Source organism: Artibeus jamaicensis, unplaced genomic scaffold (assembly GCF_021234435.1).
Source record: "Artibeus jamaicensis isolate MK-2021 breed Jamaican fruit bat unplaced genomic scaffold, CSHL_Jam_final contig_519, whole genome shotgun sequence".
Taxonomy (NCBI): Eukaryota; Metazoa; Chordata; class Mammalia; order Chiroptera; family Phyllostomidae; genus Artibeus; species Artibeus jamaicensis.
Genome location: NW_026521871.1, coordinates 44,409,042 through 44,432,503, shown reverse-complemented (window position 1 = coordinate 44,432,503; position 23,462 = coordinate 44,409,042). Strand labels below are relative to the sequence as shown.

The window sequence follows — 23,462 nt, the reverse complement described above, 5'->3', positions numbered from 1 at the left end:
GGTCTCTGTCTTCCCCCAGTCAGTGACTTCAGTGCCTGGACAGAGGTCCTGTATCGCTTTTGTAAAAAAAAAAAAAAAAAAAAAAAATCGGAGCAAAATTATACGTAACAGAAAACTTGCCATGCTAACAATTTTTAGGCGCACAGAACGGTGGCATTAACATCGTTTACATTGATGTGTGACCACACCACCGTCAACCTCCAGAAGGGTTCACCTTCCTGATGGGAAGTGTCCCTGTGAAACCCTCCCTCTGTCCCTCTGACACCTCTGGGCCCCTCATGTATGGGGAATCATACAGCATTTGTTGCTCTGTGTCTGCATTAATTCATTTAACAGTTTCTTCAAAGTTCATGCATGTGGCAGCATATGTCGGAATTTCCTTTTTCTTAAAAAAAAAAAAAGGATCTTATTTATTTTTGGAGAGGGACAGGGAGGGAGAAAGAGAGGGAAACATCTGTCCATTGCCTCATGTACACACCCCAACCTGGGGCCAAACCCACAACCCAGGCGTGTGCCTGGACCAGGAATCAGACCAGCAGCCCTTCGAGTTGTAGGAGATGTCCAACCAATCAACCAGTCAAGTGGCACAAATCAGGGCTTGAATTTCCTTTTTTACAGGCTGCCTGAGTTACTTTGAGTCCTGCTGTGTGTCTTGCATGAATATTACTGGCTTCCACCCTTGAAATTAGTTTACTCTGAAAATATGCAAATCCTGAGAAGCCACTTCTGCATCCTGTACTGGACTCACCTCCAGGGGGTGGTCCCCGGCTAGCCTCTGGGCCCCTCCACTTTACTCCTGCTTTTACAGCCTTCCTCTGGCTTAATAAGAAATCCTTCTGCCATTGGTCAATATTTTATTTAAAAACACACACACACATACACACATACAATGGTCACGAAGGCAGAGTCGGGAAAGGAGGCTGAGATCACATCTTTGGGGACAGGTGGACCACAGAGCTTCTATAGGCACACCTCGCTGTAAGAACGAGGGTGTTGGGGGTCCTCAAGACCAGTTCCCAAGCTGGATAAATCAGGAAAGGGCTTTGTTCCTCCAGAGACTTAAGGCGGCTTCACTCCCCTGAGGGACAGGAGTTACGCAGGATTCAGAAAACCCCCACTGTGTGCACTGGCCCCTGAGGCAGTTTTAAAAGCAGGAGGGAGAGACCAGTTTTCCCTGAAGGCTGCTTTTCCTTCCCAGGCGGGGAGGAATATTCTTCAGACTGCGGGGAGAGGCTGGGAGCAGCTCAGGGGCCCAGGAGGAAGGTGAAGGCCCCCTCCTGTGCCCACCAGCCCGGGCAGCACTTTGGCACAGGACACAGGTTCAGAAGTCTTTCCTACGGCCGCTGGCCCTCAGATCCTCCTGTCTGCTGGGCCACACGTCCCGCGGGGCCTCCTGTGGACCCGGAGCCTGTGGGGTCCTCAGACGGCTGCATCTTGGGAAGGAAATGGCAAAGTGAGGACTGACGGCCAGGGCAGGGCCCGCCCAGGAGTAGCACTCCAGCAGGCCGACCCACGCTCGGCCTGGTGCACTGCCTTCCTCCACCCACACCAACGGTCACTGGGACTATTTTATTCTTTTAAAAACACATTTCTAAAAAGGCAAAGAAATTGTGTGGAGGGGATTTCCATCCCTGCGCTTTGCCCCCCCCCCCCCCAACCGCCCCCCCCCCCGCCCCAAGGCTTTCTCCTCAGAGGTACCTGAGCTCTGTCTCTTTTGGTTGCTCCTCCCCAAGTTTAAGTAACATATTTACACCAGTATTTATGGACTGACCACCTTTGGACATTACCTGTAAGCATTTTTTTTTACGTTCCGTTTTTATCATTCATTTTTTCTTTTTAAGATTTTTTATTTATTTATCTTTAGAGGGGAAAGGAAGGAGAGAGGGAGAGAAACATCAGTGTATGGTTGCCTTTCATGCCTCCCCTGCTGGGAACTGGCCTGCAGGAAACCGGCCTGCAACCCCTGTATGTGCCCTGACTGGGAATCGAACCGCGATTGTCTGGTTCGTAGGCCCATTTTTTCTCAAACAGCTTTACTAGCATATAATTCGCACACCACCGAACTCACCCGTGGCTTTCACTGTCCTCGCTCCATTCACAGAACTGCCAAGCCCTCTTAGAGCACTGGCACCACTTCAGAAAGAAGCCCCCCACCTGTGAGCAGGCAGCCCTGCGGCCCACCGCGCTCCAGCCCCAGGCAAGTGCTCATCTCCTTTCTGCCCCTGTGGGCAGAGCCCTTCTGCTCGGTTCATGCAGATGGAGCCCCACCCACTCGGTCCTTCACGACGCCTGTCCTGTCCCCATCCACCTTTGCCAGGGACTCCGGGCTCTGCTGTGACCACCTCTCTGCAGGGCAACTCACACAGCATCATGCAAATGCTGTGATATTGTGTGTGTGTGTTTAAGAAAAAGAACAAGGGAAGGAAGTGTGAGATCAAAGAAAAAAGCGGATTATTCAAAATAGCTGGTTCAAGCTTTCAGCAAGTCTAAAGAAAAAAACACCAGGTATAGGTATTTATGAGGATGTTCATTCCAGCACTTTTTAGTAGCAAAGAATTAAAACAACAGCAACAACAGAAGACAGTGCCCCACATGGGAGACAAGTGCACGGTGACACAGACACACAATGGACTCAATGTGACATCGCGGAGCCATGAAGGGTGACGGAAGAGACCCCCCTGCAGACCAGGGGACGATGTCTGAGAGATGGTGTAGTAGAAGAAGATCAGGTCACACAGTAACAGGCATTTTGGATCATTTTAATCAAAGCTGTGTGTTTGTCTCTCTCTCTCCCTATCTCTCTGTATTTCATCTCTCTCTGTATATTCTAAGAGACAAAATCCTGGAAGGAAAGACACCCGGCAGGTTTTATTTCTGGGTAGTGTGATGACAGATGGTTTTTATTAATTTCTTTTCTCATTTGCATTTTCTAAATGCTCTATATTTTATTTTTGTCATTAGGAAACATTTAAAGAAAATGCTTCTCCATCAGAGGCTGAAACCTTAGGGCTTTTCAGGGCAGGGTCGGGGACCGGGACAGGGATGGGACGAGAGGGCAGAGGGTCCTGCGTTACGTCCTTCCCCCGGGCTGCTGTGCGCCCTTGGCCGCCTCTACAGCAGGCTCTTCTCTACTGTGAAACTCCAGAACAGACTGTCCCCCTGTCCCTGAGCACAGGGACCTGTCAAAGACCATCTGTGTTCAGACAACCATAACTTACCTGCTGACTGGGTCACACAAGAGATCTTGTAGGACAGCCACACGCTCGCCAGGCAGAGGAAGGTGGCCACGAAACCAAAGATCTGCACGGGGGAAAGAGGAGAGGGAGTTCCTTGGGCAGTCTGCTTCTTGTCTGTGCCTGCTCCCCGCCCTGGCTGTGGCCAGCAGAGCGCTAGCTTGTGGGATCGCCTGACCCAAACTCTTCGCTGTCAGGTACAGATAGGAGGCCCTGGCCCCAGGTCGTCTGGCTGGGACTCTGGTCAGGCCTGGCAGCCAGGCCTCCAGGTCTCCACCCCTCGGCTCTTCTAGGTCTGGACAACTTCAGTGTGCATGTTCAAGTTCATGTTTCAACTGAGCTAGAGCCAAGCCACTGTACTTTACTTATCCTGGGCTAATGAAAAAGAAGGTGGAATTGTACATTTGAATCTGAGTTTAAAATTTTTAATGTTCAATTGGACTGAATCAGTGGGGTAGCAATGTTTACATTTCATGCATTATGGTTTTTGTCTAGCTTTATATCTGTGTCAGAGCCAAGTGTGGAGGCCTTGCCATCTAGCCTTGCATTTGCACATAAATAGTATGAGACTAAAACAAGTTCAGGTAGCTCCCCTTTCCTTTCTGGGGGGTCCACCCAGGGCTCAAGTGTGGGGACCTTGCCCCGTCCAACCTCCTCGTTTGTGGGTGGGGAACAGGGCGTCCTGAGAGGCAGAGGTCCTTGCTCTGGTGTCCTGTCTGGAACTTCAAAGTCTGGAGTCATTTTCCTGACTAGTGAACAAATCTGGCAGCTGTAGCTAAAATTTATTGAGCACTTACTATGTACCCACAGTCTTCTAGGCCCTTGGTGTGTTAATTCCTTTAATGCTCACAGCTCTGCCAGGTGGATCCTGGCATTACCCTCCCAGTCCCTCATATTACAACTGAAGAAACGGAGGGACAGGATTCTGCCCACGGCCACAGACACAGCAAGGCGAGCCCTGGGAGGAGGCCAGCCCTGGGAGGAGCCCAGGGCGTGTGGCTCTGGAGCGCATACTCTGCTCTACTTGTTGCCCAGGCGTTCTGAGCCTTGCAAAAAAGCCTCAGAGTCACTGTGTTTCCCCTAAGTGCCCAGATGAAACCACTTGTGACATCCAGGAGGAAGGGCCCAGGGTGAAGGGCAGGATTTTCAAGGTTCTGTTTTCTTTGCAAGCCTGACTGCTGGTTTGCAATAAGTGGCTGCCTCCACAGGCCCACGCCTACCTCCCCTTCCTGAGGTCCGTTTGCTTGGCTCCTTTTGTACTGATTGTCTGCACTGCATAATTAGCCTATTATAGCCTGTTCGGGCCTCTCATTGTCTGTTCTGCACAATTAGCACATTATATACCATCCCAGTCTCCAACTGTCTGCACTGCATAATTGAACAGTTTATTACATCGCTACAGAGTGCTATTCTGGACGACAATGCCGTTTGCTAATTGTTTCACGTGCCTAGCCTTGACTCCTGAGCTGGATCACCACTTTTTCATAAGCAAAGGACCCCATCGTGTTATTTCTCTGGCTCCCCCAGGGACCCCGATGGTGTACGGTAAACGTGGTTTTTGGGATTCCAGGGCCAACACCATTATGTGCAGCTGGAATCATAGAACCCAGTGGGAACCTCCTGACGTGGCCTTGAAACAGTGGGCACACGTCTTCCTTTTCGTACCCCCCACCCCCACCAGCCGCCTGCAGCCGGGCAGGTGGTAACCTGTGGCTGGTAACCACCTCTCTCCTTGGAAACTGGACGAAGCTGGGATTTGCACGGGTGCAAGGTGGTGGATGGATGGGTGGGCTGTGGGAGGCACTTAAAGCACAGTTAGAGGAGTGACCTCTGCCCCACGCCGACTGGTGGAGGGCAGACTGTACCCCTCGGTGGAATTCTGGGCACAGCCCCACTCTGAGCCAAAGGGCTGGAGAACCGGGAAATGAAAGAGTGACCGGCACACAGACAGCTTTTCTTAAACACATTGAAATACCTTGCCTGCTTCTTAATGAGGCAAATCTGAACTGTCCCTGAAGCCACCAACCTGTAAACAATTTGCTAAATTGGCAATAGGATGTCAGGCATCTACAAACCTTTTAAAAACAATGATGTACACATATGTATACATGTGTTTGCATATGTGTGATAAATAAAAAGCTCCCACAGCACCGTAGTTTTGCATACTTCTATGCTTCTTCTACTTAGGCTATTGGATGCATCAATTTCCCCCTTTGAAAGGTATAGGAGGGTTACTTCCTGGCCTGACTACCACTAAAAATGAGGTTCAGCAAAGCTAGAGCTAATGGCTGGTATCACTGACTAATCCCAGTACTGTTCCCCTGAGCCCAAACAAGGCTCCAAAATCTTTCTTTGTATGAGGCCAAGACAGCCATGAACAGATGGCCACGATGGGCATATGATTTAACACCCACTCGCCATCTGACTTAAGTAGTGGCTGCAAGAGAAAGGCCTGGGCTGCTGGGGCCCTTTTTTTTGTTTTTCAACAGCCCTGATGAGTCACCTCCTGAGACCCTCCACTGGGAACCCAAGTTTAAGGCTCTTTGGAGACTGAGCTGGCGAGATCAAGGTGGGTACCGATTCTGCAAAAGAAAGGCCCCAGAAAACAATCCCTTGGCGGTCCCCGTCAGGAAGGAAATGAGCGTTCAAAACAGGAATTCATTGCCGAAGGCTCCCCGAGAAGGTCCTCACCGCTGCGGCTACCAGCTCGCTCTGGTTGTAACTCTTGGAGGCTGCCACGATGGACGCGATGAGGAGGAGCAGGGTACCGATTAAATAGTGCAGAAGTTCCTGGGGGGGAAACAAAGCAAAGCAGTGGGTTGGGAGGTCTGTTCCTGGTTCTGAGGGGCAACCGGTCATCAGAAGTGAGGAAGAGAAGTGGCGGGAGTGTAACACCCCAACAGGAGCAGCGCGGCTCACACGCAATGAATGTGTAAGGCTGGCCAAGATGAGGCCAAGGCCAAGCAAGAGAGAAAAGATGCCAGGCAGGGAGGAAGGGGACAAAAAGACTCGTGTGAGTAGAGATATCCACAAAGGGTTGCTGCCTTCCTGAGATCGGTTTGTAGACATTGCCTTGATCTCTGGCCAAAGCTGCCCAAAGCAAACAAGCTTCTCCCAACTCCTGGCTGGAAAATGTAAACAAAGCTCTAGCCCTCACAGCAAAGTTCCCTGAAGAGATGGGTGCTTTTCACTTCTGTTCCACAGAATGTTTCACACTTGGCTATGTGGTGGGAGCTGGCTTTCTCTCTGGAAAAGACTCTCAGGCCAAGCTCTGCTGCTGAGTCTACTGGCAGGATGGACTCTACCTTTGCTCCTCCCCTTGGTCCACAGGGCCATCCGTGTCCACTCCATGCACTCCCCAGAATTAGGATGTCATTCAGCAACATGGAAATACTTGCACCTCATCCTTCTTCCTCTCCAGGAACTACCAGGTCAGAGCACAATAGGGCTTAGGGCCATTCATAGTATTCACTCTGAATCCAGAGTGTATCCATTTTCAGTCTTCAATGAGAGTGCAGAAATTACTCCTTCATGAAGTTCTGCCCATCAGGGCAGGTGGCTATTAAACATGGGACAGCATCTGGCTTTCAAGCTGCAGTGTCAGAGCTGTGCAAAGTGCAAAGCTGTGCAGAGCTGTGCAAAGTGTCAGAGCTGTGCAAAGTGTCAGAGCTGTGCAAAGACCCCGATTTCTCCCTTGGCCACTAGACAAGGACATCACAAGGCAGATCACAGGAGCTGTGACGAAGAGCAGATTGGTAACGGGAAGTTCCCTACCTCCAAGGTCCCCACATACAAAGACAGAGGGCTGTGACACGGGATGGGGATGACGAGTTGAGAGAGTCCTAAATGGAGGGCGCTTACATTGCGTTCAGCTGAATTTATCCTTCCAACTTTTACTCCCCCTCCAGCCCACCGTCCTTCTCGCCTCCTGGCTCTTATTCTCTCCTCCTGGCTCTTATTCTCTCCTCCACTTGTTCATTATCAGCATCTGGAAGCCCAGAGGAGCTTGTTCTCAAAAGAAGCAAAAAGTTGTCAAAACTATGAAAGGAGCCTTACAACTTAGGAACCCAAAAGAAATTTCTTTTAAAATAATATAGTGGGTAATGGCAGTAAGTGTGAGTGATTGAATGATTTAGTCACAAAGCAGAGGTTGTCAGACTAGATTTTTAAAAGAGATCCAACTATTTGTTTTCTGTAGGACACATACACTATATTGAAACATATAAATAGATTGAAAGGATAAGGATAAAAAAGATATGTCACTCAAATAGCATAGTTCTGAAAACAAAAAAATATTATCAGAGGGGAAAAAAAAAAGACATTTTATAATGATGGAAATTCCCATACACCAGGAAACTATAACAACTGGACGCAACAGACATCTATTAAACATTCTATCCACCAAAAGGGGAATATACATTCTTCTTAATGCACATAAAACATTCTCCAGCATAGGGTCTGCCAAACTATACACCAAACCTCAGTAAATGCAGAAGGATTGAAATAATGTGAAGTGTGCTCTCCAACTACAATAAAATAAAATTACAAATCAATAGCAGATAGAAATTTGTGAAACAAATTGTAGAAATTAAGCAACACATTCCTAACTAATTAGTGGGTCAAAGAAGAAATCACAAGGGAAATTGGAAAAAAACTTGGAGATGAATGAAAATGTACACAGGACATACCAAAATTATGGGAAGCAACTAAAGCAGTGCTTAGAGATTTATAGCTGCAAATGCACATATTACAAAAGAAAAAAGGTTTCTTTCTTTTTAAAGAGAGGGAGAGAAACATGGATGTGTGAGAGATACGTGGATCTGTTGTCCCTCACACGCCCACAACTGGGGGGAACCAGCCCACAACCCAGGCGTGTGCCCTGACTGGGAAACGAACTGGCAACCTTTTGGTCTGCAGGTTGAAACTCAATTCGCTGAGCCACACCAGGCAGGGCTGAAAGGTTTCAAATGAATAATCTATCCTTCAACTTAAGACACTGAAAGAAGAGCAAACTAATCCTAAAGCAGGTAGGAAGAAGGATGTAAAGACTGGAGCTGCAATGAATGAGACAGAGAACAGAAAAACAATAGAGAAAGTCAATGAAACCAACAGCTGGTCTCTTTGAAAAGATCAAGAGAAGGCAAACCTTTTGTTAGACTGGTCAAGAAAAAATTAAAAACAAATAAAAGAGAGAAAAGTTTCAGCTAACCAACACTGGAAATGAAAGAGGGGACATCACTGGTTATCTTACAGAAATAAAAAGAATTTTAAAGGAATACGATCAACAACCGCCTGCCAAAATTAGACAACTTGAGTGAGATGAACACAGTCGGGAAAGTGACAACTGAAAATGACTCGAGCAGAAACAAACAGTCTGAATAACTCTACAGGGTCCTGCAGAAGTAAGGCCTGCCCGAGTGTGGTTGGTAGGGTAATAAAGTGGGTGTAATAATTTATAGTTTTAATTTGAACATTTCACCTAAAATGGCATACGGTGTGCTTGAGTGTGACATTGTTATGTTACAGAATGGCATGCTTATGATTTTGTAATAAAAAAGGGACGTTATTTGTGCCTGACCATGTAGAATTTGAGTTAGTAATGAAAAAAATCATCCACAAGAAGAGCCCAGGTCCACATGGCTGACTGACTCTTCACAAACTCCTCCAAAAATAAGAAGATGAGGAACTACTTCCCAAATTATTCTGAGGCTAGTATTACCCTGGTAACAAAATGAAACACAAATGTCCCAAGAGAACAATATCTCTTATGAATGCAAACATGAAAATCCTGAGCAAAATACTATCAAACCAAATCCAGCTGACAGAGTTGTCACACTTCTTAATTTCAAAATTCACTACAAGTTTTACAGGAATCTGTAAAATAATCTATCAGCTGAATTTTACACTATGACCAAACAGAATTTATCTCAGGAGTGCATGCTTGGTTCCACATGTTAAAATCAATAGAATATAACACATTAATAGACTATCAATGGGGGGAAAACCCATATGATCACCTCAGTAGACAAAGAAAAAGCATTTGACAAAATGTAATAGCCTTTTATGATAAAAACTCTTAACAAAGTAGGACTGGAAGGTGATTTCTTCGTTCTGGTAAACAGCATCTACAAAAACCACAGCTAACATCATACTTCACAATGAAAGATAGACTGCTTTCCTTCTAAAATCAGAAAAGATGATAATGATGTCTATTCTTGCCACTTTGATTTAATGTTCAACTAATTTCTTGCACTAAAGCAAGAAAAATAACAGAAAAGGCATCCGGATTGGAAGGTAATGTAGAACTATCTCTATTCACAGGTGGTACAATCTTGCATATGGAAAATATGCTATATTCTCAAGGAATCCACTGACCATGAATTAGCTTAATAAATGAGTTCAGCAAAGTTGAGGACATCAGATCAACATAGAAAAAGTAATTGTATTTCTATCCATTTGCCATAAACAATCCAAAAAAGAAATTAAGAAAATAGACCTGGCTGGTGTAGCTCAGTGGATTGAGCACGGGCTGGGAACCAAAGGGTCACCAGTTCGATTCCCAGTCAGGGCACATGCCTGGGTTGCAGGCCAGATCCCCGGTAGGGAGCACGTGAGAGGCAACCACACAATGATGTTTCTCTCCTCTTTCTCCTTACCTTCTCTCTAAAAATAAATAAATCTTTAAAAAAAAATTAAGAAAATAATTAGGTTGGAAATTGTATCAAAAACTAAGGTGCTTATACTCTGAAAACTAAAACATTGTTAGAGGAAATATTAAAAGATCTAAATAAATTGAAAACCTCCCATTACAAGATTCATTATTGTGAAGGTAGCAATCCTCTCCAAATTGATTCACTGTAATTCCTATTAGAACCTCAGCTGACTTCTTTGTAGAAACTGAAAAGCTGATTCTAAAATTCATATAAAGTTGCCAAAATCCAACACAATCCTGATAAAGGAGAACAAACAGAGTCACACATCTTAATTTCAAAATTTACTACAAGTTTTACAGGAATCTAGACAGTGTAGTAAGATCAGTGCAATGGAATTGAGTCCAGAAATAAATCCACGTGTTTATGGCCGAGCAATTTTCAACCAGGGTGCCAACACAATTCAGTGGGGGAAGGAAAGTCTTCCCAACAGATTGGGATGGGACAACTAGATATTCAGATGCCAAAAATGAATCTGAATCCTTACCTGCCACTATATGCAAAACTTAACTCAAAACAGATCAAACGTCTAAATGTAAGAGCTGAAACCATGAAACTTGAGAATAAAACTTAGAGGTAAAACTTCAGAGTCTTAAATTTGGCAGTGGCTTTTGGATATACCCAAAACACAGGCAACAAAAGAAAAATACATAGAATGGATTTAATCCAAATTTAAAGCTTGTGCTTTAACAAACACTATCAAGAAACTGAAAAACAACCAGCAGAATGGGTGAAAATAATTGGCAAATCATAATTCTGACAAGGGACTCTTAACTAGACTCTACCAAAAACTCTTACTACTTAATAATAAAAAGACGACCTAATCAAAGAATGGGCAAAGGCTCTGACAGACATTTCTCCAAAGAAAATACACAAATGGACAAAAAAAAAAAAAAAACCACACATGAAAGAGGATTGACCTTATTAATCACCAGAGAACAACACAAATCACAACCACAAGATACCACTTCACACTCACCAGAATGACTATAATCTGAAAGTTGGAAAATAAAAAGTGCTGACAAGGATGTGGAAAAATGGGACCTGAGCACACTGCTTACGGAATGTGACCCAATGCACCGCTTTGTCAAACAGTCTGGCAGGTCCTCAAATGATCGAACACAGTCACCACGTGACCCAGCAATTCCACGCTCAGGCGGAGTCCCAAGCAAAATGGCACCATGTCTATATGAAAAACGTACACATGGGTGTTCACAGCCACACTATTCATAAGGCGGAAGCAACCCAAATGTCCATAAATGGTGAATAAATGCACAAAACGTGGGACAAATGTAGTGGAATATTACTTGGCCGTGAAAAGGACCAAAGTGCTGACACAAGCGACAACAAAGATAAACCACGAAAAACTCTGCTAAGTGCAAGAAGACAGTCGCAGAAGACCATACATGTGACTGCATTTACACGGAATGTCCTGAATGGAAAAACTCAGAGACGGAGCGTAGATCGGTGGTTGGTCAGGGCTGGAGGGGATGAAGGGTAGAAGGCCACAGCGAAAGCGTGTGAATCTCGCTCTGAGATGATGAAATGTTCTAAAATTGACTGCGGCAACGGATGCACAGCTCTGGACACATGCTAAAATCCAGTGCGTTATACACTCTCAGTGGGTAATTGTAGGGCATGCCAATGATCTATCCATAAAACTATTTTTACAAAGTAATAAAGTGGGAAGAAAAAACCCTGGCAACTTTGAAATCTCTCCTCGGGCTCTGCCAGTCCATTTTAGCTGACACATCTTATCATTCAGCACTCACGGCGGTAAAAACACCCAGCACCTTCACTGCCTTCTTCCTTCCATGTTCCTCCTCCCAACACACACACACAGCCCACTATCTGTCACTGGAGAAAACAAACATGGGGTGAGAGGCAGAGCCCTACCGTAGCTGGAAGGTGAGTTTTAGAAAGCAGTGGGACACCAGGCAGAGCAGTGCACCAAACAGTGGGAAATCCAGGGCTGGAGCAGGGAAGGACGGTGCAAGAGGAGGGCTGGGCAGACCGGAAGGATGCCACGGGGTCTCAGTGCCCCGGTGAACATCCCGACTTGTGTGTGGAGAACAGGGCAGGGCCACTCCCTTACCGACAGGGGCCAGCTGATACAGGTGAGCACGCGGTAGAGGCGGAAGAGGTGGACCAGGTAAAAGGCGAGAATCATGATCAAGTTGCAAATGGTGACCACTTCGAAGTATCTGAAGGCACTGTAGCTGGTCCACGGGGAGCTGCTCACGCAGATGAAGGCAATCAGCAGCGTGACCTGAGAGACACAGACCAGACCCGTCAGAGAAAGGCACCTCCAGGGAGCAAAGGGCCACAAAACCACAGGAGCACAAACAACAATGGAAAACGGAGGAATTGCCACACCGTTCAGGTTATTTCCTCACAAATTGGCTGGAAGTGTCAATTTTCTGTACTCCAGAGGCTTTTAAAAATAGATGCTGGCTGAGGGTGTTCAGAACGGCCACGAGTGGCTTTGTCCAGGAAGCAGACGAGCAGAACCCTTCTATTTGCTGGACTTGGCGGAGCACAGACGCGGTCCTGGGATGCTGCACCTTGGGTCTGCATACTCGGTGGGACGGCAGGAAGCTGCCGATATTTGACTGTTTTGGACCCACAAAGGTGGCAGCTCATACATTATACCCTAGCCGTTGGCAGACAATGTTACCATTTACTGACACCTGATGTACATGACCTCACAGAGGCCTCACAGAACTCTGCTGGGTAGAGGAAATCACCCCCCTGTTCCTACGGGGATACTGAGGCACACAGGTTCAATAATTAGCCCAAGGCTACCCAGCTTGTACACAGCAGAGGTGGGATTTGAACCTACGTCTGTCTGGCTCCAGGGACCATGCTCCTTTGTGTCTGATGCAGTTTTGCCTTCTTACAATGGGAGCCCTCGTCCCAAACAAGCGGAGGAAGGTGGATGTGGTACCAAATGTGGAGGAATCCTGGTTACGAGGTGGTACTCGGTCACTGCCGGGCCTGTGGTAAGGACTCACTAAGTCTCTTGTTGCATGAAGAAGTGAATGAGTGAATGAATGAGAAGAATAAATCAATTAATAACCCACTATTGAATTAACAGGGCAGGGAAGTGATGAGCAACACATGAACACCAGGGGAAGGCAGAGTGGAGGAGGGTGGAGAAGATTTGGTGAAGGGCACTCAAAGAGACCAATTCCGGTTCACTCAGAGGTGTTAAAGGTATGTAAAAATCTTAGGACCTATTTTAAAAGCACAACTAATCTAGGACAAAAATTAATTTTTGTTTTAATATTTTACTTTTGATCATGCTATTACAGTCGTCCTGAGTTTTTCCTGCTTTGCTCCTTCCACCCAGCACCCGCCACTCCCTCAGGCAACCCCCCCACTGTGGTTCATGTCCTTGGGTCATGTGTATAAGTTCTTAGGACAAATATTATTTTATGCTGCCTCTTTCCTATAGAACGGTGATTCCCAAAGTGTGTGTGTGCATGCGATTTTGTGTCCTTTGGCAGCGTCTGGAGACACGTTTGGGGGTCACACTGTGGTGGGGGAGTGCTGTTGGTACACACAGTTGGAGAGGCCATGAGAGCTATGAAACGCCCCGCCAAGGATGGTCCCTGCAGAGAGCAGTCTGGTGTCCGGTGCAGCCCGAACTGTTGTGCTGCTGTGCAGAGGCCTTCTGCAGAAAATGAGCCCGTCGCCGGAGGGAAATCACAAACCGGCCCCGACGCCGGCCAAAGACGTCAATGCCAAAAAAGGTTCTGTTTCCCGAAGCCCCTCGTTTCCAGCATTCTACCAAGCTCCTTAGTAATAAGTCGACAGCTAGAAATTAATTTTCTCTCGGCTTGAAGCTTCAAGCGGATACGAAGAAGGCTCTGCTTCACAGACCAGGGCAGCAGAGTGTGGCTCTGACAAGAAGGGACCCTCGACATCATTGTATTTCCCTTTGCTAATGAGCAACATATTTTCATTTTCTCGGTTCCTCTCCAGCCAGTCAGCCACGGTGATAGAATGACTCATGCCTGGAGGTCATTTTAAAGCCAAGGGGAGGCTTTGCCTCCTTCTGGAGTGTGGTGCTGGCCGTGGGCCCCTGCTCCCTCCCAGGCCTCGTCTGTCTGGGGAGCCTCTGGGTCTGTCAGTCCTGCAGACCCCTCTCCCATGGGGGCACTTTTATTCAAGCCTTACCATGCACATAATCCAGGATCATGGGGTGGGATCCCTGGGTGAAGAAGCAACGCTGCACCTAATTTCATGCAAAGATTAGGGTAATTTTTACAGCCCTTCATCTGTGACAGAGCAGCTCTTACTCCTGGTGACACAGAGAGGGGGGAGTTTCCCAGTGCCCCAGAGGGGCCCGGGGAGGCCTCCCCCTCTGAGCTCCCAGGCTGAGTGCTATGCGGCAGCAGGCACATTACTGCTCCACCGAGAGCCATCTCAGACCCCTCTGGGAAACTTGTTTGCAACACCAGACTTCTCGCATTCCCTCCATTTGGCCTGAGTCCACCTACCGTGTGCTCTTGTTTAGGAAAAGTCCAATTTTGGAAAATCCCATTTAGACAGCAGAGGGCGTGTACTTATGCATGCTTCTGAAAGCTTCCCTTTCCTCAAGGATTCCGAGGATTCTTGCATCCCTCATTTAGATAGCCAGCATCTTAACTAGTACACTTGGAGGGGAAAAAAAACCCACTATGAACAGAGTTGATCATCACCCAACTTTTCAGAAACTCTTCTAAGGCCAGTAGGTAACCTCTGCAAACACAGGCGACTCCTGAATCATTGAGGTCCGTGCTCAGAGGCCTCCAGGAAGTTGAAGCAGAAGGAACAGATGACAGAGAAAAAGGCGCCAGGGTTTTGGCTCCCCACCCCCACCTGGCCCTCTCAGGCCCTCTGGTTGCCTGTTAGAGAAGCAGATCCACAAACATCCAGACTTCAGAGATGACCCAGTGGGAGTTCCGAACTCAGGACTGAGTGGGGGGTGCTGGGACGATAGAGGTGGTTCTGTTTAGAGTAACTGAAGTGTGACTCCCTCCAAAGGAGTGACTTGGTTCTCAGGGTATGTGTGAGCTCCTCTCCCCAAGGTTGGTTCTTTTATACGGAGCTGCCATGAGTGTTGAAAATAAAAGGTGGAACATGCATGTCCGCTCAAAGTCATGTTGCAAGAACCCTCAGCTCAAAGCTGGTCTCATAGATCAGCCCAAGGGACTGTTTAAAGTCACTAGAATCACCTCAAGTTAGAAACCAGCTCCCCTGGCTCCAAACGGTGTCCCTTGTGGCTCCACAGTGTCAGAATTCTTACCAGAAAGAAGAGGCGGCTTCTGTGAGAGTAGCGGAGGGTTTCCGCTTCACAGGAGGTGAAGCAAGCTGATGTGACCTGCGAGAGGCAGCTGTCCCCTGAGAACTTTGGAACTAAAACACGCTGGTCCTAATGCCAAAACCAGACACGAGACAGCTTGGCCTGGCTCTCAGCCGGGTGATAACTCTTGTTAGGGCCCAAGATGGTATGCCCCCAAACGCCCCACGATGCCATATTGGTTATGTTCATTGAAGGTTGCTTGATAAGCAGCTGGTGCCAGAAGGCCACCTTGACCCTCCCTTGTCTCCTTGCTTGCAGGAAATCAGTCTCCCAAGGTGTCCCTGCTGCTCCCAAAGGCCCGAGAGAGACACGCTTACACTGAAGTCAGAGATCCTGAGTCCAAGAGTTTACAGGGACACTTCAGTACAAAAAGGCGGCTAGTTCGATCACTGGGCCTCATTTTCTGAGCCAAGCATTGCATTGTGATTCTCCCCTGCACACGTCTTAAATTTTTTCCTCCTGGTAATCTAATCTTGGGTCCATTTTATTGTTTCATTATTCATCAAGCCGTAAGCACCAAATAAGGGTAAAGGGGGGCGGGGGATTCTCCCTCTCCCCGACATCCTGAGGGAGAAGTGGAATTGTGACGTCTAAGATGGACAATCACTGGAGAAGACTCAGGAGGCCGTATTCAGGGGATGCCTTCCTCTGGGCTGGACCACAGAGGCCTGCGGAGGGGCAGGGGCCCTGCCACACGCTGCCTGCAGCTGGCCTGGTCCTCCACGCTCCTGCCAAGTCCGGTCCATTGAGAGTGCCTGTGTCTGGCTGAAGGTGGCAGCAGACACCTTTAGTTTTAAGAACCCTGGGCTGGATGGATGCTAACTCCACCCTCTCTCAAGGGTTTTTATTCTGACCTTGGAATAAGGCGTCTGTGAGAGAGATAGGCAGGAGGGCAGGAAACTGATGACAACATCAAAAAGTTTCAGGCCCAACTCTAAGAGGCTTTTCTGGAAAAGCGCAGGAGAGGAAAGCCAGGCTTCTTCAAAAAGTCAGAGATGTGAATCAAGACTTAGCGGTTGGAAACTGCAGAGAGAGACAAGAAGGCCCATAAATGGCCCTGCCTGACAGTGGGCCAGGAGAGGAATTTGCAGTGTTCTAAGCGTTGGCTGAATTCTGCCCTGGGGTGAAGGCAAATTTACTCTGCCCCCCTGTCAAAGTCCCCACAAGTCACCACCAGGAAATGGCCCTGGTGCAACCTCTTGAACACCCACGGGGAGAGAGAACCCTCACCCTGGCTTCCTTCCTCTGCCCACCCCCCTCCCCCACAACATCAGACTTCTGCTACATGCTTCCTTCCACCTCCTTACCCCAGCACACAGTTTTGTTCTGCATTCAAACATAAAAATGCCAAAGGAAAGACACGGGAGGGGGAATCATCTAGAAAACACTGGTCAGGGGGCCTCGGGTCCAGGCCTGGAGCAGCCAGGTAATGAACGCTCCGGTTTCTGAATCAAACCACGCAGCACACTTGCCTGCAGTATTCCAGACACCAGCGCCCAGGCTTGTCTGCACTGGGAATAGTGCTGGAAGGCCAAGTAAGAAGCTGTGAACAGCGGTTGCTTCTGGGAGGACACAGAATTACTTAGTGGTTTAAAAAAATCGCATCGAGATCACATAGTAAGTTGTAAAATAATTTTTATGACGTATCTCAGAGATCTTCAATGGCATGGCTACAGATCTACCCTTTCCCTTGTCATTGGCTGCGGCTTTCTGTGACATGGTGTTTCTCGGCCTTAGCACTGCTGCCGGGCGGGGCTGTCGTGGGGGGGCTGTCCTGGAGGGTGTTCAGCAGCCGGGAGCGACCACCAAAAGTGTCTCCAGACTTTGTCAAAGGTCCTCTGGGGGCAGGACTGCCTCTGGTGGAGACCACTGCTTTCAACGGTCTCTTATCAATGGGCGTTTATCACATGTCTAGTTTCTTACAAGTGCAGACATTTGGCAAAAGTATTCTTGGATGTACTTCTTTGTGTATATATATATATATATACACACACATGTATATGTGTATATATATACACACATATGTATATGTATATATACACATATGTATATGTATACACACACACATATACACGGACATTTCTGGAGGATTCTTGGGAGTAAAATTACTGGATGAAAGTGTATTTACATTTGAGATTTTGATGTTTGCTGCCAAAATGCTATCCCCAAAAGATATGAGTTTCCTTGCATAGGAAATTTTGTAACACAGGTTATTATAGTGTTTAGTGTTTAAAAAGAATGAAAACAATGTCTTTTTATTCAATCTTCATTTCCCTAATGTCTAGTTAGTTGAATATCTTTTATGTTTATTGGTCATTGCCTGTTCATATTATTGGCCCATTTCACTATCATTTGTGCTTTTATTGTGATGGAAGAACTCTTTATATTCTGAATATTAACCTATTAGATGCTATACATATTACAACTAATTCTCTCAACTCCTCATTTGCCATTATTTTCAGTCTTTGAATTTAACAAAGTTTAACTTTTTTATGTAGTTAAATCTATGCATCACTTTTTATAGCTTCTGGGTTTTATGTCTTATTCTCCACTCCAAGATTACAGAACATCCTACATCAAAAAGGTTTATTTCCTTTTTTACATATAAAACTTTTACCTCTTTTGTTTTAAATCCTCACACGAGGACACACTTCTTGATTTTAGAAGACAGACAGAGAGAGAGAGAGAAAGGAAGGGGGAAGGAGGGCGGGGAGGAGAGGGGGGAGAGACACACACAGATACACAGATCAGTTGCTTCCTGTATCTGCCCCGACTGGGGATTGAACCTGCAACCTTTTGGTGTGTGGGGCTTTGCTTCAACCAACCGAGCCACACAGCCAAAGCAAAACTTTCTTCCCATTAAGCATGTGGGATTTATTTTTATAGATGGCATGAGCTAGGTAGGGCACAGGACAGGGTTCTAACTTAACCGAACAGTCAATGGAGTGTACTAACAGTATTCATTGAATAGCACAGCCTTTTGAAAGGCAGACTTTTACACCAGCCTCTACCTGCTCACTTCCAATCCACTGTCCACAGTGCAATCATCAAGTTTCAAACTCCTTAAAGCCTTGAAACTTAAAACCCTTCAATAGTTTCCCACTCTCGAATCAGGTAGAAACCATTTAATGAGGCCCAAGGGGCTGCAGGTTCTGTCTCAGCTGCCTCTGATTCTCTGGGTACACTCTGCCCTGCAGGAGGGTCCCCAGTATTCTCCCCTTACGGTGCCTTGGCAGTCAGTGGTGCTTAGCTGTGTGTTGGTTAAATATTTCTGTGTTTTCTGGTTAACTCGTTCACCACCCTTCTTCCAACTCCAATGCAAGCTCCAGGAGTATAGGGACCCCGTGGGTTTCACTCTTACTCTGCTCCCAGCAGTGTGCCCTGCACACAGTAGGTACTCAATTCAACACTGGGTGAGTGAATCATTTTTGGGGCTACCCTGCCATCCTTGGCCACAGCTCCATGACACTCTAATACATTAAACACCCACACACATCTTCTTTCTTACTGGCCTCAAGTCCTTTGAGAAGAGGATTGTGCTTTATGGGAACATCACTTAGGGACCTAGCACAGTGCCTGGCGTGTAGAAGGTGAAGGACTTTTGGAAGTTACTCTGGGAACCCCTTTCAAAGTTGGCCAACGTCTGCCTGGCATTCAGGCTCTACAGAGTATGCAGGGTGGGTAACGTAAGAAGGGCTTCTAGATTCTTAGTTCATGATGGAGCCAGAACACTTTCTCCTTGTCACTCAGGCCACTTGCCCCCAAGTCATTTTTCACAGCAGATGCTGCCTGGATGGGCTCCCTGTGCAACAACCCCATCACCTATGTCGCCACTGCTTGTCACTAGCAAAGGTCGTCAGCTCACACTTAGGAAGCCTGGGCCGGAAATCACAACCTGCCAAAGACCTCACTACATTCATGCCAACTTGGTGGTTCGGTGCTTCTACCGAACAAAACTGAAATCACAAATTTCTGTTACACAGTTTTTCTGCCTTGTGTGTCTTTCAGCATCTGCCTGGACTGCCTGGGCTCTGCGGTGGCTGACTGCATGCCACGAACACAAAAGCAGCAGCCTCCGCCTCTCACATCTGCCATCCTTCGGGGACGACATATTTCTTTGCGCACGTGTGGAAGTGAGAAGACAGACTCCAGGCGGCGGTCTCCCGAAGAGGCCCCTGGAGGACACAGAGGACCAAGGGTGCTTGTCCCTGTGGAGACACAGGGAGCCCCAAAGAGAAGAGGCCATCAGCGACGTGTGTGAATGTTCACCGTGCATCAAGCGCGAAGTGCTTTACATGCACCTGCGCGTTTCATCCTCATGGGAACCTACGATGCAGGTGCTGTCATTCTCCTCACTTCACAAAAAGGGAGCGGAGGGACAGAAACATGAGGATCTGCGCAATCATACAACCAGGGAGTCTGGAGCTGAGGGGTGGACCTAGCCAGGCAGCCTGCAGGGGGCAGCCTCTTGTTGCTATGGCAATGATGGCCCTCACCATGCAGCCCTGTCTCCGAAGAGCACCCCGGCCTCAACACTGGTCACTGGATGTGTGTCAGCAAAAGTGAAGAGGATGGAGAGGAATGAGAGGGGCAGGTGTCCTGAGGCCAGTGCCACGGAAACCACCCCTGAGGGTACAGGAAGCCCCAGCCAAGGCAGGGCAGGAGGTGTGCAAGCAGAGGGAGGGAAGGGGAACCACGAGAGATCGGCAGGAACAACCGCTTTCTGAACACCACCAGGCAGCAGGCAGTGTGACAGGAGCCCTTCTCATCCTCACAGCAGCCCCGCCCCGGCCAGGGGGCGCCACGCCCGGTCTCAGATCTGAGGAAGGACTGTGGTGGGCCACTTGCCCAGGAAAGGCCGCACAGTTGGCAGGTGGTGGAACCGAGAAGCAAATCCAGGTCTGTCCGACTCCCACGACTCAGTGAGGAGTGAGTGTGTCTGTCACACAGGGATGAGCTCACACCCAACCCGTAAGCGCACACGTATTATTTTCCCTTTTCAAATACTGGGTCACACTGTGTGATTCGGTGGGTAGGGATATACTGCAACAAGGACCGAGCAGCTGGGCGAGGGGCACATAAGGGTTCACTGTGCCCGATGAGCTCAGAAAAATAACTACACTTCTGCAGGAAGGGACAGCAGAGGGAAGCACGAATTGAGATTTGCAGTTATCACTCCCACCATAAAAGTGCAAGTGGAAGTTAGGCAACTACTTTTATTTTTAAAACTACGAAGCAGTGGTTGCCTTTCATGAGCAATTCAGGTAGTGATGCCATGAGGCTTCCTCCAAGGGCCAACGATGATTTTTGGTTCCTTCCGGTAACTTGAATGAAAGCACAAGAGTTCCCACTGCAAGCACGGCCAGACCGAGCAATGAGGTCCTACAGTCACATAAGTCACCAGCGCAGAGACTTGGGGGCAGTGTGTCTGGTGTCATCAAGCACACCAGGGTCTGAAAGGGACCACAGGTGGACAGGTGGCGCCCACAACTTCCCACACAATGGTGCGCAGTGGGCTGAACACAACTTGTCTGACTCTGCAGAGAACAGAAGGAACATTCTGGAGCCATGTTTTACTGGGACTGACTGGAAAAATGCCCACGCTGCTTTGATCAACAAGGCAGGGGTGTAGAGAGCAGATATAAGGCCTGAATGTCTGGACACACGTGGCATAGTTTTAAAAGCCAAACAAAGATCCCACGTGAGCAGGAAAGGAGCAAAAAGTCTCACCCTAAGGCGGGACTGATTCCTTCCAGCCAACCCCAAGCCAGCGTAACCCCAGGTTGGCCGCCCACCTCACCTCAGCTGAATTCCTCATTGATCTTTTCCTCTGCCTGATTCTCATGGACACCCTTGACCTCCCACCTTCCAGAGGCTAAGCAGCCACTTAAATGCCCTTCTAACCGACAGTTCACCCAAAGGCATGTTTATTCACGCACTTTGCTTCTCCTTTCTGAGAGCACATGGTTGGTGCCGAGATGGGGAAATGGAAGGAAACCCGAACAAGGCAGCTGCTGCAGTTCATTCTGGGCTCGGAGGCTCCAGGCAGCAGGCCACCCATGCAGGTCCCCTAGTGAGGGGGACAGGGGCACCTGTCCGGCAGCTTAGGGAGGGCTGGAGGGCGCGCCTGCTCTCCAGTCCCTGCCACTTGTTCTGGGACTGAGCCCCCCTCACGTCACACCGTCCACAGGGAGCACCCCCTGTGGTTTCCCCAAATGGCCAGAGCAACAGTTCTGGTCTCACACGCTCTTCCAGAACCTGGCTGCTCCTCAACAACAAGCCGACTCTAGTTCCCCTCCCTTCGAACAAGGGCAGCCTTGGTGGCTGCCTAGAACATGGTGAAAGGGGCATTGCACGGCGCCTATGGCTGGGTCACAGACGAGCTCAACACAACCTCCTCTGGCCCTCTGTCTTGGGGTGCTCACCCTGGGAACCCTCCCACCACGTTACGAAGAAGCACATCACTTGGAGAGGACACCTGTAGGCGTTCCACCCACAGCCCCAGCTCTCAAGTCTTCCCAGCTGAGACCCCGTCACCAGTGGGGCAAAGACAAGCCCTCTAGCTGCGCCCCTGCCCAAATGCCTGACCCACAGAATCTGTGAGCGTAGTAAGTGGTCGTTTTTACATAATTTTGTGGCAATTTGGTTTACAACCATAGCAGCTGGAGCAAACACTTAAACTAAAAAGAAAGGCGGGGGGAGGGTCCTGCTTGGTCTGTTTTGAAAGTAGCACATGAACTGTTCTGGGTTTCATGTTTTGCTTCTTTGCACAGAGAAGTTGAGTTCTGTCCAGAGAGCAGGGATGAGCCCGGGTGAGAGACAACACCTGTGACCTGCACCTGGGACCGTGTCTGAAAAATGTCCCCTCGGCAGAGCTGTTCTGGGGCAGGCTCGGCAGGAAGGCAGCTGTCGCCTCAGAGAACACTGTCACTGAATATTGTGCAATGAAACCCGATGTGTGGAGATGACCTGAGAAGCCCCACCTCCATCCTGTATCGCAGAGCGGACACTCATCCCGACTCCTCGGCAGACTGGAGGGCCCGACGGGGCTAAAACCACCGTGCCTGAGGGCTCCGCGCTTGCTTTGGGTAAATGAAAATTCCTGTGACCGTCAGGAACTTGTAAGAGCTCTGGGTGCGGGCTTCTCAGTAGCCATGGGATCCAAGATGGGTAAGGAGGACACAAGAGCAGCTGCTGGGGCATCTGTCAGCCCCGCCTCTGAGCAGTTCCGCTTGGGAGAATCATTCATTGAGGCTTCCAGGTAAGATTTCTCTGGAAAAGAAGACCCTACTACCACTTGTATCTACATATCGATTTCCTTTACATTAAACGTGGCAACTCTCTCCATAGTGCTGCAGCACAGGCAGGCTCTTCTGAGTTTGGGGAGCTCACGGCACCTAATGCCTGCTTTGTGGCAACGTCTTCTTCTCGCCACTTTCCTTTACTCAAGTCACTAGCCTGCCGATCCCAAAAGGATGAAAGACACATGGACAGTGCTGAGTCACTCCTGTCACCCCAGCTGATCCCAGCCCAGATTGGATGACAGAAGCCAACCCCCAGACATGGAAGCAAGCCCAGTTCACGGTCACCAGAGCCTACCCCAGATGACTTCAGTCATGTGAACAATGGACACTTATTGTTGTAGGCCTATTTGTCACGCAGCAAAAGCTAACTGATACATCAGTTTCCCGAATTTCCCTGGTTTCTCAGTCAGGCAACCCTGGTTTTTAAAGTGGAAAGAAGAATAAAGTTGTTTATTCAATGACCATTTATTGAGTAGCAACCACATTCCTAGCCCTGTGCTTAGTAGGACAGGCTACACTACTCCCCATTTTGCCAAAGACAATCCTAAGGAAATGCTGATGCACAAGAAATAGTGATGCTGCTCAGCACTTCAGCCACTATCCTGGGGAAATAAATATAAGGACAGGCTGGAGGGCCAGTCTTAGCAGGAAGCCTGGCAACCAGCCCTGGGCACTTGCCAGAAGTCAGCGCCTGTTGAATTGAAGAACGTGGGTAAGGGATGCCTTCATTAAAACCCAAGCAGCATAACGCCAAACCAGTGCTGGCCTGGGGAAGAAGAAATTAGTCTGGAATAAAAAATGACAAAGCAAGTACATAAGAACCATTAGGGCTTGTAAGCATGTGTCACTGATGGAAAACCCCAGT

General features: G+C 48.2%; 1 protein-coding gene across 1 annotated transcript in view; it reads right to left on the bottom strand.

Moving 5' to 3' along the window:
- Positions 1–840: 840 nt before the first annotated feature.
- Positions 841–23,462, bottom strand: part of CMTM7 (CKLF like MARVEL transmembrane domain containing 7) — a 44,810-nt gene continuing 22,188 nt past the window's right edge. The window contains exons 2-5 of the mRNA XM_053669119.1: positions 12,039–12,212; positions 5,925–6,023; positions 3,219–3,300; positions 841–1,433 (exon numbers count right to left, since the gene is read on the bottom strand). Coding sequence (XP_053525094.1) covers positions 1,420–1,433; positions 3,219–3,300; positions 5,925–6,023; positions 12,039–12,212 — 369 coding nt within the window. The 3' untranslated portion in view covers positions 841–1,419. The remainder of the gene's footprint in view (positions 1,434–3,218; positions 3,301–5,924; positions 6,024–12,038; positions 12,213–23,462) is intronic.